At 36.4% G+C, this 17500-nt stretch overlaps 1 protein-coding gene across 8 annotated transcripts in view; it reads right to left on the minus strand.

Moving 5' to 3' along the window:
- Positions 1 to 37: 37 nt before the first annotated feature.
- osbpl8 (oxysterol binding protein-like 8) overlaps positions 38 to 17500 on the minus strand; it is a 180908-nt gene continuing 163445 nt past the window's right edge. For 6 of the 8 annotated variants that reach the window (XM_062066263.1, XM_062066262.1, XM_062066267.1 and 3 more), the window contains 7 exons: positions 17215 to 17304; positions 9386 to 9522; positions 8894 to 9079; positions 6184 to 6337; positions 3919 to 4021; positions 1240 to 1345; positions 38 to 442 (listed from right to left, as the gene is read on the minus strand). In XM_062066263.1, coding sequence (XP_061922247.1) covers positions 313 to 442; positions 1240 to 1345; positions 3919 to 4021; positions 6184 to 6337; positions 8894 to 9079; positions 9386 to 9522; positions 17215 to 17304 — 906 coding nt within the window. In that variant the 3' untranslated portion in view covers positions 38 to 312. The remainder of the gene's footprint in view (positions 443 to 1239; positions 1346 to 3918; positions 4022 to 6183; positions 6338 to 8893; positions 9080 to 9385; positions 9523 to 17214; positions 17305 to 17500) is intronic. The other 2 variants (XM_062066264.1, XM_062066268.1) reach the window with 1 other exon arrangement.

Genomic DNA, 17500 nt, shown 5'->3' on the forward strand with positions numbered 1-17500 from the left:
TATATATACACAGATATATATATGTATATATATATATATATACATACACGTGTGTGTGTGTGTGGTTCCAGGTAAACAACAGCAACAAAGTAGTTCCTCTCCCGTTAAAAACGTCTGTGCTCTCCACTTAAAAATCTGTGGAGTATTTTGGATTTGAGTGCTTAATAAAAATGTATTTTGTTTCAAGTTTTGGGGCAAATTTCAAATAAATTGTCATGACTTTGTGGCTAGAAGAGGGAAACCCAAAAAAAAAAAAAAAAGAGTCCGCAAGCCACATTTGGAGTAGGTGATGAGCCAGGTGTGTCACGGCTGCTACTTGAAGACGTAGTGGATGAGAACCTGCAGGAGGATAAGAGCCACCATGATGATGTAATCCCGCTGCTGCAGGAAGGAGGCGCCCTCCGCTCGGCCCGCGGTGCGACTTCGCAGCACGCTCATACTCCTGCGGGGCGGTGAGGAAGGGAAAAAAAAAGAGGCGTTGCTACATGTCTTAAAATATAAATAGGGCAAGTACGAAGTGGCTAACAATGCAGCTAACGGAGTCGCTCTACTCCGCCTATAAAGTGCTCTAAAAAACCTCCATCAGGGTTTTATATACACGCTGTAAGTATACAGTATATGTAGTATCTAGTAATATTCATAATAACATGTCATATTTACATATTCATTTCACAACGTTCACTTTCCCTTCAACAACACTACTAATCTTGGCAGACTTGATGAGAGACAACAAACGTAATAAAACAATCACTCACTGTACAATGTCTGCTCTCGCTGGGATAAAGACTGATGGGATGGTTGTATCTTCCCCTTTACATCAACCATTTACCATAATCCTCACAAAGGGTTAAAAAACGTGTCTTTCTCACTATCTCCAGGTCTAAGTTGGATGTCAAAGTTGACCAACTTGTGGGTTTACGTCCACAACCTTCTGCTATCCAGGTGAGAGGCATGATTTATCATCTAGAATTAACTTTCACTAACTCAGAGGCGATGCAGCAGCTCCATATGTCAATATAGCAGCATAGGTTCTCTGTGATCACGGCGCCGCTAAAAGTAGTTCCTCTGCGTTAGCGCTTATAATAACAATATCATTGTTAGCCACCTCTTACTTGCCATATTCTATGATTTAGAATGCGTAAAAAAGACACGTGTGTTCTTGTCATTCATAAGGATTGTGAATGATAGGCAGAATGAAACACACAAAAGTGCAGGTAGGGGGTGCTAAAGAAGTCTCACCTGTTAATGTCCTCCTGTGTCCGCTTGATGGACTCGATGGCATTTTGTAGTTCACTCAGGTCAGTTCCCTTCTTACGCAGACGACTGTTGTGTTTACTTTTGTGCCCTGCAAGCACACGTCACACACACACTAGCACATCATGACACATATTATCAGATCATGACTAATATAATAGCAAATATAACCATAAAATGACTAATATAATCATATAATGACTAATACAATACCAAATATAATTATATAATGACAAATATGGTCATACAATGACAAACAATCATATATTGACAAATAAAATACAAATATAATAACACATAATTATATAATGACAGATATAATAAATATAATCATATAATAACAAACATAATAACACATATAATCATATAATGACAAATATAATAAATATAATCATATAATAACAAATATGGTCATATAATAACAAACATAATAACACATATAATAATATAATGACAAATATAATAAATATAATCATATAATGACAAATATATTAACACATATAATCATATAATGACAAATATCATATAACATATAAAATAACAAGTATAATCATATAATAAATAAAATAATAAATATAATCATATAATGACAAATATAATAAATATAATCATATAATGACAAATATGGTCATATAATAACAAATATAACACATTTAATCATATAATGAAAAATATAATAAATATAATCATATAATAACAAATATGGTCATATAATATCAAATATAATAACACATATAATCATATAATGAAAAATATAATAAATATAATAATATAATAACAAATATGGTCATATAATAACAAATATAATAACACATATAATCATATAATGACAAATATAATAAATATAATCATATAATAACAAATATAATCATATATAATAAATATAATCATATAATGACAAATATAATAAATATAATCATATAATGACAAATATAATAACACATAATCATATAATGACAAATATCATATAACAAATAAAATAACAAGTATAACCATATAAAAAAAAAAATTATAAATATAATCATACAATGACAAATATAATACATATAATCATATAATGACAAATATGGTCATATAATAACAAATATAATAATATATAATTATAAAATAACACATATAATCATATTGTGACAAATATAATCACAAATATAATCATATAATGACAAATATAATAAATATAATCATATAATAACAAATATGGTCATACAATAACAAATATAATCATATAATGACAAATATAATAAATATAATCATATAATGACAAATATGGTCATATAATAACATATATAATTATAAAATAAAACATATAATCATATTATGACAAATATAATCATATAATGACAAATATGGTCATATAATAACAAATATAATAAAATAACACATAATCATACAATGACAAATATAATAACACATACAATCATATTATGACAAATATAATAACAAATATAATCATATAATGACTAATATAACAGATATAATTATATAATGACAAATATGGTCATATAATGACAAATATAATCGTATATTGACAAATAAAATACCAAATATAATCATATAATAACAAATATGGTCATACAGTAACAAATATAATAACACATATAATCATATAATGACAACTATAATAAATATAATCATATAATGACAACTATGAAAAAATATAATCATATAATGACAAATATAATAAATATAATCATAAAATAACAAATATAATCATATAATAAAAAATATGGTCATATAATGACAAATATAATAACAAATGTAATGACAAATATATAACAAATAAAATAACAAGTATAATCATATAATAACAAATAAAGTAACAAATATAAACATATAATGACAAATATAATAACAAATATAATCATATAATGACAAATCTAATAACAAATATAATCATATAATAACAAATATGTTCATATAATGACAAATATAATAACAAATATAATCATATAATGACATTTATAATCATATAATGATTATATATGATATGATCAATGCAATGTTGTCCTCTTAAATGCATTCAAATTCCAGGCAGCCTTGAAAGCAGCATTAGCTCAATTCAATGTTGGACATTTAAATGTGTCCAATGTCCCAGTAGCCTTGAAAGGAGCATGAGCTCAATGCAATGTTGTACACTTGAATGTTTCCAAATTCCCAGCAGCCTTGAAAGCAGCATTAGCTCAATGCAATATTGTACACTTGAATGTTTCCAATTCCCCAGTAGCCTTGAAAGCAGCATGGGCTCAATGCAATGTTGTACACTTGAATGTTTCCAAATTCCCAGCAGCCTTGAAAGCAGCATGGGCTCAATGCAATATTGTACACTTGAATGTTTCCAATTCCCCAGTAGCCTTGAAAGCAGCACGGGCTCAATGCAATGTTGTACACTTGAATGTTTCCAAATTCCCAGCAGCCTTGAAAGCAGCATGAGCTCAATGCAATATTGTACACTTGAATGTGTCCAAATTACATTACATCTTCTTATTCTCTGGCAGACCAGGGGTCTCATCTATAAATCTTACATGGGCACTAAACATTAACTCTTTATTAGCTTTTTTTTGACATAGATCTCCAATTAGATCTGACCAGGCATGTGTTAAATATTTTTTATTGTGTGTGTGTGGTGTGTGTGTGTGTGTGTGTGTGTGTGCGTGTCACACTCACGCTCGCTTCCAGAGGAGTCCTGGCGGTCAAGTTCAGGGGAAGAGCAGCCACTTTCTGGGCTTTTAGGTTTGTCACTCTTGTGTTTGCGCTTTGGCACCGTCACCTAAAGCATGAACAGTTCTTGGTTAAAAAAGCTCCACCACACACACTCTTCATGCATGACCATTACACACACACAGTATGCAAACACGCATGCCTTTTGACATACGCAAACAAGACGGTCGGCAGTGGTGCAAAGCATGCTGGGACATCGTCCATTGTCGATGAAACTTTAGTGTAATGAAATGTAAATAGTATTCATCGCATATCAGAGTTGTTTTGATGTCTGTGTCTACATTTAAAAAATACATTTGTAGGAGATGAGTTAGTTGGCAATTTGTGTTATTGATATAGACATTAAGTATTTTTCAAGCCAAATTGTGATGAATAAAAAGAACCGAATCATATTACAGTAACAACAATACTAAACTAAGTTAATTTACTTTTTTAGTGTTACAATATATATCTAATTGTGTAAACACCACCTTATACTTTAACGCACACAGTAATGTATACATTTGTTTTGTATAGAGTCAAATACGTGAATGTGTTGTTTTGGTGTAAATGTATTTATTATTTATTTATTTAATAATAAAAAAACACCTTAATTTCTGTCTTTGTCAGGAAAAAAATATGCTATATCTAATTCTGTAAATACCACTTTATACAAACCCCAAAACCAGTGAAGTTGTCATGTTGTGTAAATGGTAAATAAAAACAGAATACAATGATTTGTAAATCCTTTTCAACTTATATTCAATTGAATAGACTGCAAAGACAAGATATTTCATGTTCACACTGGAAAACTTTGTTCTTTTTTTGCAAATATTAGCTCATTTGGAATTTGTTGCTTGCGACGTGTTTCAAAAAAGCTGGCACAAGTGGCAAAAAAGACTGAGAAAGTTGAGGAATGCTCATCAAACACTTATTTGGAACATCCCACAGGTGAACAAGCTAAGTGGGAACAGGTGGGTGCCATGATTGGGTATAAAAGCAGCTGCCATGAAATGCTCAGTCATTCACAAACAAGAACGGGGCGAGGGTCACCACTTTGTCAACAAATGCCCGAGCAAATTGTCCAACAGTTTAAGAACAACATTTCTCAAGCAGCTATTGCAAGGAATTTAGGGATTTCACCATCTACGGTCCGTAATATCATCAAAAGGTTTAAAGAATCTGGATAAATCACTGCACGTAAGCAAAGATATTACAGAACTTTGTTCCCTCAGGCGGTACTGCATCAAAAACTGACATTAGTGTGTAAAGGATATCACCACATGGGCTCAGGAACACTTCAGAAAACCACTGTCGGTAACGACAGTTGGTCGCTACATCTGTAAGTGCAAGTTAAAACTCTACTATGCAAAGCGAACGCCATTTATCAACAACACCCAGAAACGCCGCCAGCTTCGCTGGGCCCGAGCTCATCTAAGATGGACTGATGCAAAGTGGAAAAGTGTTCTGTGGTCTGATGAGTCCACATTTCAAATTGTTTTTGGAAACTGTGGATGTCGTGTCCTCCGGACCAAAGAGGAAAAGAACCATCCGGATTGTTATAGGCGCAAAGTGTAAAAGCCAGCATGTGTGATGGTATGGGGGTGTATTAGTGCCCAAGACATGGGTAACTTACACATCTGTGAAGGCGCCATTAATGCTGAAAGGTACATACAGGTTTTGGAGCAACATATGTTGCCATCCAAGCAACGTTACCATGGACGCCCCTGCTTATTTCAGCGAGACAATGCCAAGCCACGTGTTACAACAGCGTGGCTTCGTAGTAAAAGAGAGCGGGTACTAGACTGGCCTGCCTGTAGTCCAGACCTGTCTCCCATTGAAAATGTGTGGCGCATTATGAAGCCTAAAATAGCCCAAATGACACAAGGTGCCAACTTCACTGGTTCAGGGTGTTGTACTTGAATGCACACAGTTATGTATACATTTGTTTTGGATGAAGTCAAACACGTGCAGGCGTTGTGATGATATGAGGACATGCTCATGCTGCATCCAGCCAGAGAAAGCAGAACATTGGATGTAGTTGATCTGATGAGGACACAAGACAAGGCAAGCAAGAAAAAGTAAAAAAAAAAAAAAAAAAAAGCTGGTTGGATGAAGACAGAAAAAGATGGATGACAAAGTGGTGGCAGCAAAGCGATGGAGACAAAAAGAAAAAGAAAAAGGTGCTGCGTAGATGTCTGAACAGAGTATTTGGGAGAGAGGACAACCTACCTGGCACTTGCAATTGTCCCTCCGCGACCCCTGGTTACTCAGACTAATAAGACTGCCAGAACGTACCATGGGGGTGCGGTGTCGGACCTTGGTCTGGATGCAGCCCTCCTTTTCAAACTGGATCAAGTCGTTGAGGGGGTCCCACGGTCTTGTGCTGCGGGAGGAGGAAGATCAGAACCTGAGTATATATATAAATGATAAATGATAAATGGGTTATACTTGTATAGCGCTTTTCTACCTTCAAGGTACTCAAAGCGCTTTGACAGTATTTCCACATTCACCCATTCACACACACATTCACACACTGATGGAGGGAGCCGCCATGCAAGGCGCTACCAGCACCCATCAGGAGCAAGGGTGAAGTGTCTTGCCCAAGGACACAACAGACGTGACTAGGATGGTAGAAGGTGGGGATTGAACCCCAGTAACCAGCAACCCTCCGATTGCTGGCACGGCCACTCTACCAACTTCGCCACGCCATCCCTTATATATATGTATATATACACATATGTATATACATATATATTTATGTATGTATATGTATCAGGGGTGTAAAAAAGAATGGGTACAAATGGGTTTTAACAGTAGAGATATGACTACATGGATCGGTCAATGGAAAGATCTAGAATGTAGGATGTAAAGCCAGTACCAGTCATCTTAGGTACCGGTTCATGATTGGGTCGGTCCAAGTGGGCCGTAAATATTCTGGACTAATGATACTGCTATCACTGCCACATTTAATCTATAGTGTACATTATCATTTAATCTATGGTGTACATTAATATTATTTAAACTATAGTGTATGTTAATATCATTAGAGTACATTAATATCATTGGATGTATAGTGTGCGTTATCATGATTGAATGTATAGTGTACAATAACATGATTGAATGTATAGTGTACAATAACATGATTGAATGTATAGTGTGCATAAACATGATTAGAGTACATTAACATGATTGAATGTATAATGTACATTAACATGATTAGAGTACATTAACATTAATGAATGTACCGTGTACATTTTCATGATTGAATGTGCAGTGTAAATGAACATGATTGAATGTATAGTGTACATTAACATAATTAGCGTACGATAACATGATTGAATGTACAGTGTAAATTAACATGATTAGAGTACATTAACATGATTGAATAAATAGTCTACTTTAACATGATTTAATGTATAGTGTACACTAACATGATGGATGAATAGTGTACATTTTCATGATTGAATGTGCAGTGTAAATTAACATGATTGAATGTATAATGTACATTAACATGATTAGATTACATTAACATGATTGAATGTATAATGTACATTAACATGATTAGAGTACATTAACATGATTGAATGTACAGTGTACATTTTCATGATTGAATGTGCATTGTAAATTAACATGATTGAATGTATAGTGTACATTAACATGATTAGCGTACGATAACATGATTGAATGTATAGTGTACATTAACATGATTAGAGTACATTAACATGATTGAATGTATAATGTACATTAACATGATTGAATGTACAGTGTACATTTTCATGATTGAATGTGCATTGTAAATTAACATGATTGAATGTATAGTGTACATTAACATGATTAGCGTACGATAACATGATTGAATGTATAGTGTACATTAACATGATTAGAGTACATTAACATGATTGAATGTATAATGTACATTAACATGATTGAATGTACAGTGTACATTTTCATGATTGAATGTGCATTGTAAATTAACATGATTGAATGTATAGTGTACATTAACATGATTAGCGTACGATAACATGATTGAATGTATAGTGTACATTAACATGATTAGAGTACATTAACATGATTGAATGTACAGTGTACATTAACATGATTGAATAAATAGTCTACATTAACATGATTTAATGTATAGTGTACATTAACATGATTGGATGTTTAGCGTACATTTACATGATTGAATATGCAGTGTAAATTAACATGATTGAATGTATAGTGTACATTAACATGATTAGCATACAATAACATGATTGAATATATAGTGTACATTAACATGATTAGAGTACATTAACATGATTGAATAAATAGTCTACATTAACATGATTGAATATATAGTGTACATTTACATGATTGAATATGCAGTGTAAATTAACATGATTGAATGTATAGTGTACATTAACATGATTAGCGTACAATAACATGATTGAATATATAGTGTACATTAACATGATTAGAGTACATTAACATGATTGAATGTACAGTGTACATTAATATGATTGAATGTACAGTGTACATTAACATGATTGAATGTACAGTGTATATTAACATGATTGAATGTACAGTGTACATTAACATGATTGAATGTACAGTGTATATTAACATGATTGAATGTACAGCGTACATGAACATGATTGAATGTACAGTGTACATTAACATGATTGAATGTACAGTGTATATTAACATGATTGAATGTACAGTGTATATTAACATGATTGAATGTACAGCGTACATTAACATGATTGTATGTACAGCGTACATTAACATGATTGAATGTACAGTGTACATTAACATGATTGAATGTACAGTGTACATTAACATGATAGAATGTACAGTGTACATTAACATGATAGAATGTACAGTGTACATTAACATGATTGTATGTCCAGTGTACATCAGAAGTGTCAGCAGAGTACATGAGTGTGTGCAAAGTGCTCACTCAGCATATTTATAATGCCACTCTCCAGTGATGGAGTCCTGCTCAAACAGAGTTGGGATCCAGTCTTCACATTTGGCTTTCCTCTCCCGTGCAGACTTCCTCTGACTCTCCTCCAGGATGAACTTCTCGTTGGTGGCTTCAGTCTGGTCCTTGTTGAGGATGGCGCGCGTCACCTGCTGCCACAGTCTGCAAACATTTATTCACACGCACATATTGCTCACATGGTACTTACACTTTTTACTACGTTACTGCGATGTTCCAAAATGGAATTGAATTGTTGCACATTGTGTCACTACGGGTATTGTGTGTAGCATTTTGAGGACAAAAATGAATGTATTCCATTTTGGAATAGGACTGTAATATAACAAAATGTGCAAAAAGTGAAGCGCTGTGAATACTTTTCAGATGCACTGCAGATGCTACTGTAATAATTATATATGCTACTGTAATAATTGTAGATGCTACTGTAATAATTGTAGATATTAAGCCCACCTCTCAGATTCAAACTCCCCCTGCTCCTCAGGTGGTACGGTGCAGCGGGTGAGGCGACTCTGCCTCAGGTCGGGGGAGGGGTTCCAGAAGGTGTCTACTGTTCCCGTCTTCTTGTCGTTGATGAAGATCTCACTGTCCTGCACGTCACACAGTATTACACATTACACCTGGCCATACAGTATTACACATTACACTTGGCCATATAGTATTACACACACACATTACACCTGGCCATACAGTATTACACACACATTACACCTGGCCATACAGTATTACACACACATTACACCTGGCCATACAGTATTACACATTACACCTGGCCATACATTATTACACACACACATTACACCTGGCCATACAGTATTACACACACATTACACCTGGCCATACAGTATCACACATTACACCTGGCCATACAGTATTAAACACACATTACACCTGGCCATACAGTACACATTACACCTGGCCATACAGTATTACACACACATTACACCTGGCCATACAGTATTACACATTACATTTGGCCATACATTATTACACACACACATTACACCTGGCCATACAGTATTACACACACATTACACCTGGCCATACAGTATCACACATTACACCTGGCCATACAGTATTACACACACACATTACACCTGGCCATATAGTATTAAACACACATTACACCTGGCCATACAGTATTACACATTACACCTGGCCATACAGTATTACACACACATTACACCTGGCCATACAGTATTACACATTACACCTGGCCATACAGTATTACACATTACACCTGGCCATACAGTATTACACACACACATTACACCTGGCCATACAGTATTACACACACACACATTACACCTGGCCATACAGTATTACACACACATTACACCTGGCCATACAGTATTACACATTACACCTGGCCATACAGTATTACACACACATTACACCTGGCCATACAGTATTACACATTACACCTGGCCATAAGGTATTACACATTACACCTGGCCATACAGTATTACACACACACATTACACCTGGCCATACAGTATTAAACACACATTACACCTGGCCCTACAGTACACATTACACCTGGCCATACAGTATTACACACACATTACACCTGGCCATACAGTATTACACATTACACCTGGCCATACAGTATTACACATTACACTTGGCCATATAGTATTACACACACACATTACACTTGGCCATACAGTATTACACACACATTACACCTGGCCATACAGTATTACACACACATTACACCTGGCCATACAGTATTACACATTACACCTGGCCATACATTATTACACACACACATTACACCTGGCCATACAGTATTACACACACATTACACCTGGCCATACAGTATCACACATTACACCTGGCCATACAGTATTACACACACACATTACACCTGGCCATACAGTATTAAACACACATTACACCTGGCCACACAGTATTACACATTACACCTGGCCATACAGTATTACACACACATTACACCTGGCCATACAGTATTACACATTACACCTGGCCATACAGTATTACACACACACATTACACCTGGCCATAAAGTATTACACACACACATTACACCTGGCCATACAGTATTACACACACATTACGCCTGGCCATACAGTATTACACACACATTACACCTGGCCATACAGTATTACACATTACACCTGGCCATACAGTATTACACATTACACCTGGCCATACAGTATTACACACACATTACACCTGGCCATACAGTATTACACATTACACCTGGCCATAAGGTATTACACATTACACCTGGCCATACAGTATTACACACACACATTACACCTGGCCATACAGTATTAAACACACATTACACCTGGCCATACAGTACACATTACACCTGGCCATACAGTATTACACACACATTACACCTGGCCATACAGTATTACACATTACACCTGGCCATACAGTATTACACATTACACTTGGCCATATAGTATTACACACACACATTACACTTGGCCATACAGTATTACACACACATTACACCTGGCCATACAGTATTACACACACATTACACCTGGCCATACAGTATTACACATTACACCTGGCCATACATTATTACACACACACATTACACCTGGCCATACAGTATTACACACACATTACACCTGGCCATACAGTATTACACATTACACCTGGCCATACAGTATTACACACACACATTACACCTGGCCATAAAGTATTACACACACACATTACACCTGGCCATACAGTATTACACACACATTACGCCTGGCCATACAGTATTACACACACATTACACCTGGCCATACAGTATTACACATTACACCTGGCCATACAGTATTACACACACATTACACCTGGCCATACAGTATTACACACACACATTACACTTGGCCATACAGTATTACACACACATTACACCTGGCCATACAGTATTAAACACACATTACACCTGGTCATACAGTATTACACACACACACATTACACCTGGCCGTACAGTATTACACACACATTACACCTGGCCATACAGTATTACACATTACACCTGGCCATACAGTATTACACACACATTACACCTGGCCATACAGTATTACACATTACACCTGGCCATACAGTATTACACACACATTACACCTGGCCATACAGTATTACACACATACACATTACACCTGGCCATACAGTATTACACACACATTACACCTGGCCATACAGTATTACACATTACACCTGGCCATACAGTATTACACATTACACCTGGCCATACAGTATTACACACACATTACACCTGGCCATACAGTATTACACATTACACCTGGCCATACAGTATTACACATTACACCTGGCCATACAGTATTACACACACATTACACCTGGTCATACAGTATTACACACACACATTACACCTGGCCATACAGTATTACACACACATTACACCTGGCCATACAGTGTTACACATTACACCTGGCCATACAGTATTACACACATTACACCTGGCCATACAGTATTACACACACATTACACCTGGCCATACAGTATTACACATTACACCTGGCCATACAGTATTACACATTACACCTGGCCATACAGTATTACACATTACACCTGGCCATACAGTATTACACAATACACCTGGCCATACAGTATTACACACACATTACACCTGGCCATACAGTGTTACACATTACACCTGGCCATACAGTATTACACATTACACCTGGCCATACATTATTACACACACACATTACACCTGGCCATACAGTATTACACACACATTACACCTGGCCATACAGTATCACACATTACACCTGGCCATACAGTATTACACACACACATTACACCTGGCCATACAGTATTAAACACACATTACACCTGGCCATACAGTATTACACATTACACCTGGCCATACAGTATTACACACACATTACACCTGGCCATACAGTATTACACACACATTACACCTGGCCATACAGTATTACACATTACACCTGGCCATACAGTATTACACATTACACCTGGCCATACAGTATTACACATTACACCTGGCCATACAGTATTACACAATACACCTGGCCATACAGTATTACACACACATTACACCTGGCCATACAGTGTTACACATTACACCTGGCCATACAGTATTACACATTACACCTGGCCATACATTATTACACACACACATTACACCTGGCCATACAGTATTACACACACATTACACCTGGCCATACAGTATCACACATTACACCTGGCCATACAGTATTACACACACACATTACACCTGGCCATACAGTATTAAACACACATTACACCTGGCCATACAGTATTACACATTACACCTGGCCATACAGTATTACACACACATTACACCTGGCCATACAGTATTACACATTACACCTGGCCATACAGTATTACACATTACACCTGGCCATACAGTATTACACACACATTACATCTGGCCATACAGTATTACACATTACACCTGGCCATACAGTATTACACATTACACCTGGCCATACAGTATTACACACACACATTACACCTGGCCATACAGTATTACACACACATTACACCTGGCCATACAGTATTACACACACACATTACACCTGGCCATACAGTATTACACACACATTACACCTGGCCATACAGTATTACACATTACACCTGGCCATACAGTATTACACACACATTACACCTGGCCATACAGTATTACACATTACACCTGGCCATACAGTATTACACATTACACCTGGCCATACAGTATTACACACACATTACACCTGGCCATACAGTATTACACATTACACCTGGCCATACAGTATTATACACACATTACACCTGGCCATACAGTGTTACACATAACACCTGGCCATACAGTATTACACATTACACCTGGCCATACAGTATTACACACACACAATACACCTGGCCATACAGTATTACACACACATTACACCTGGTCATACAGTATTACACACACACATTACACCTGGCCATACAGTATTACACACACATTACACCTGGCCATACAGTATTACACACACACATTACACCTGGCCATACAGTATTACACACACATTACACCTGGTCATACAGTATTACACACACACATTACACCTGGCCATACAGTATTACACACACATTACACCTGGCCATACAGTATTACACACATTACACCTGGCCATACAGTATTACACACACCTTACACCTGGCCATACAGTATTACACACACATTACACCTGGCCAAACAGTATTACACATTACACCTGGCCATACAGTATTACACATTACACCTGGCCATACAGTATTACACACACATTACACCTGGCCATACAGTATTACACATTACACCTGGCCATACAGTATTACACATTACACCTGGCCATAAAGTATTACACACACACATTACACCTGGCCATACAGTATTACACACACATTACACCTGGCCATACAGTATTACACATTACACCTGGCCATACAGTATTACACATTACACCTGGCCATACAGTATTACACATTACACCTGGCCATACAGTATTACACACACATTACACCTGTCCATACAGTATTACACACACATTACACATGGTCATACAGTATTACACACACATTACACCTGGCCATACAGTATTACACATTACACCTGGCCATACAGTATTACACATTACACCTGGCCATACAGTATTACACACACATTACACCTGGAAATACAGTATTACACATTACACCTGGCCATACAGTATTACACATTACACCTGGCCATACAGTATTACACACACATTACACCTGGCCATACAGTATTACACACACATTACACCTGGCCATACAGTATTACACATTACACCTGGCCATACATTATTACACATACACATTACACCTGGCCATACAGTATTACACACACATTACACCTGGCCATACAGTATTACACATTACACCTGGCCATACAGTATTACACACACATTACACCTGGCCATACAGTATTACACATTACACCTGACCATACAGTATTACACACACATTACACCTGGAAATACAGTATTACACATTACACCTGGCCATACAGTATTACACATTACACCTGGCCATACAGTATTACACATTACACCTGGCCATACATTATTACACACACACATTACACCTGGCCATACAGTATTACACATTACACCTGGCCATACATTATTACACACACACACATTACACCTGGCCATACAGTATTACACACACATTACACCTGGCCATACAGTATTACACATTACACCTGGCCATACAGTATTACACACACATTACACCTGGAAATACAGTATTACACATTACACCTGGCCATACAGTATTACACATTACACCTGGCCATACAGTATTACACATTACACCTGGCCATACATTATTACACACACACATTACACCTGGCCATACAGTATTACACACACACATTACACCTGGCCATACAGTATTACACATTACACCTGGCCATACAGTATTACACACACACACATTACACCTGGCCATACAGTATTACACACACATTACACCTGGAAATACAGTATTACACATTACACCTGGCCATACAGTATTACACACACACATTACACCTGGCCATACAGTATTACACACACATTACACTTGGCCATACAGTATTACACATGGCAACTGTGGCTGTAGGCAACCTCCCGGTATACATTGGAGTTGTCAGCATTGTTGTTGATCTTTGCATGCGCTTTAACATGTTTGTTGTGTGAGGCCAAGCACGTTACTGTACACGTTTACAGTACTTAGTACACACTCTACACGTTTACAGTACTTAGTACACACTGTACATGATTACAGCACTTAGTGCACACTGTACATGATTACAGTACTTAGTATACACTGTACACATTTACAGTACTTAGTACAAACTGTACATGATTACAGTACTTAGTATACACTGTACACATTTACAGTACTTAGTACACACTGTACATGATTACAGTACTTAGTATACACTGTACATGATTACAGTACTTAGTATACACTGTACACATTTACAGTACTTAGTACACACTGTACATGATTACAATACTTAGTATACACTGTACACATTTACAGTACTTAGTACACACTGTACATGATTACAGCACTTAGTACATACTGTACATGATTACAGCACTTAGTACACACTGTACATGATTACAGTACTTAGTATACACTGTACACATTTACAGTACTTAGTACACACTGTACATGGTTACAGTACTTAGTATACACTGTACATGATTACAGCACTTAGTACACACTGTACATGTTTACAGTACTTAGTATACACTGTACACGTTTACAGTACCTAGTACGCACTGTACACATTTACAATACTTAGTACACACTGTACACAATTACAGTACTTAGTACACACTGTACATGATTACAATACTTAGTATACACTGTACACATTTACAGTACTTAGTACACACTGTACATGATTACAGCACTTAGTACATACTGTACAGTTACAGCACTTAGTACACACTGTACATGATTACAGTACTTAGTATACACTGTACACATTTACAGTACTTAGTACACACTGTACACGATTACAGTATTTAGTGTACACTGTACACGTTTACAGTACCTAGTACGCACTGTACATGTTTACAGTACTTAGTATACACTGTACACGTTTACAGTACCTTGTACGCACTGTACACATTTACAATACTTAGTACACACTGTACACAATTACAGTACTTAGTACAATATAGTGTAGTTCTAAAAACAACCACTAATCTGTCAAAATATGAAAAATGCTGGATGATGATGGGCTATGAAGTACAATAAACCTTCATTTTGCCATTTTGAAGCTTCAAATGCTTCATTTTGGTCTATATTTGTAACGACCTCATTCACCCCAACTATTCAAGTAAAACATGGAGTTGATACACAAGTGAATTCCTTTCCTAAAGCCCCAAATATATTGAGACTGTAATAAATACGCAGGTCAAACTCAAACAATGAAAATATCCCGCAAAAGTCGGTTCATGTCAGCAATTCCACGTCAACTGTGAAAATAATGAGTGATATCAAGTCATTACATTCCAAGCATTCATTTATTATCACTTATTATGACCATAAGTCATATATTCATTCATTTGCATGATATTCTAATTGTCTGAGTTTCACCTGTACCGTGTACTCATTTTGTGTACTTTACACAAACACCACAGCAGCACTACCATGTAGTAATAATAAACAAATATCATATTACTGCAGTGCATCATTTTTTCCATCTGTGTCTGGGGGTTGCTATGATATGTTGTGATGCATGATGTGGAAGTAGTTCCTACCCAGTGTCCTTCCAGCGTGGCCAACACTTCCTTGCCCAGCTTGATCTTGCCGCACACCTGATTGACACAATCGCTGCTGCCCAGGAACGGCTGCCGGGGCACAGGGGAAGTAGCAAATATGGCCGATCAGTATCGACGCAGATCAAAAAGCACATTTAAATACGTAAAAGGATTAAATTTTTAACTGTCAAATGGGATTTTAAATATGTCTAATGATATTTTATCTATGTAAAATTATAATTTTTCATATGTAAAATGAGGGACAAGCGGTACAAAATGGATGGAT

Source organism: Entelurus aequoreus, linkage group LG12, assembly GCF_033978785.1.
Source record: "Entelurus aequoreus isolate RoL-2023_Sb linkage group LG12, RoL_Eaeq_v1.1, whole genome shotgun sequence".
Classification (NCBI taxonomy): Eukaryota; Metazoa; Chordata; class Actinopteri; order Syngnathiformes; family Syngnathidae; genus Entelurus; species Entelurus aequoreus.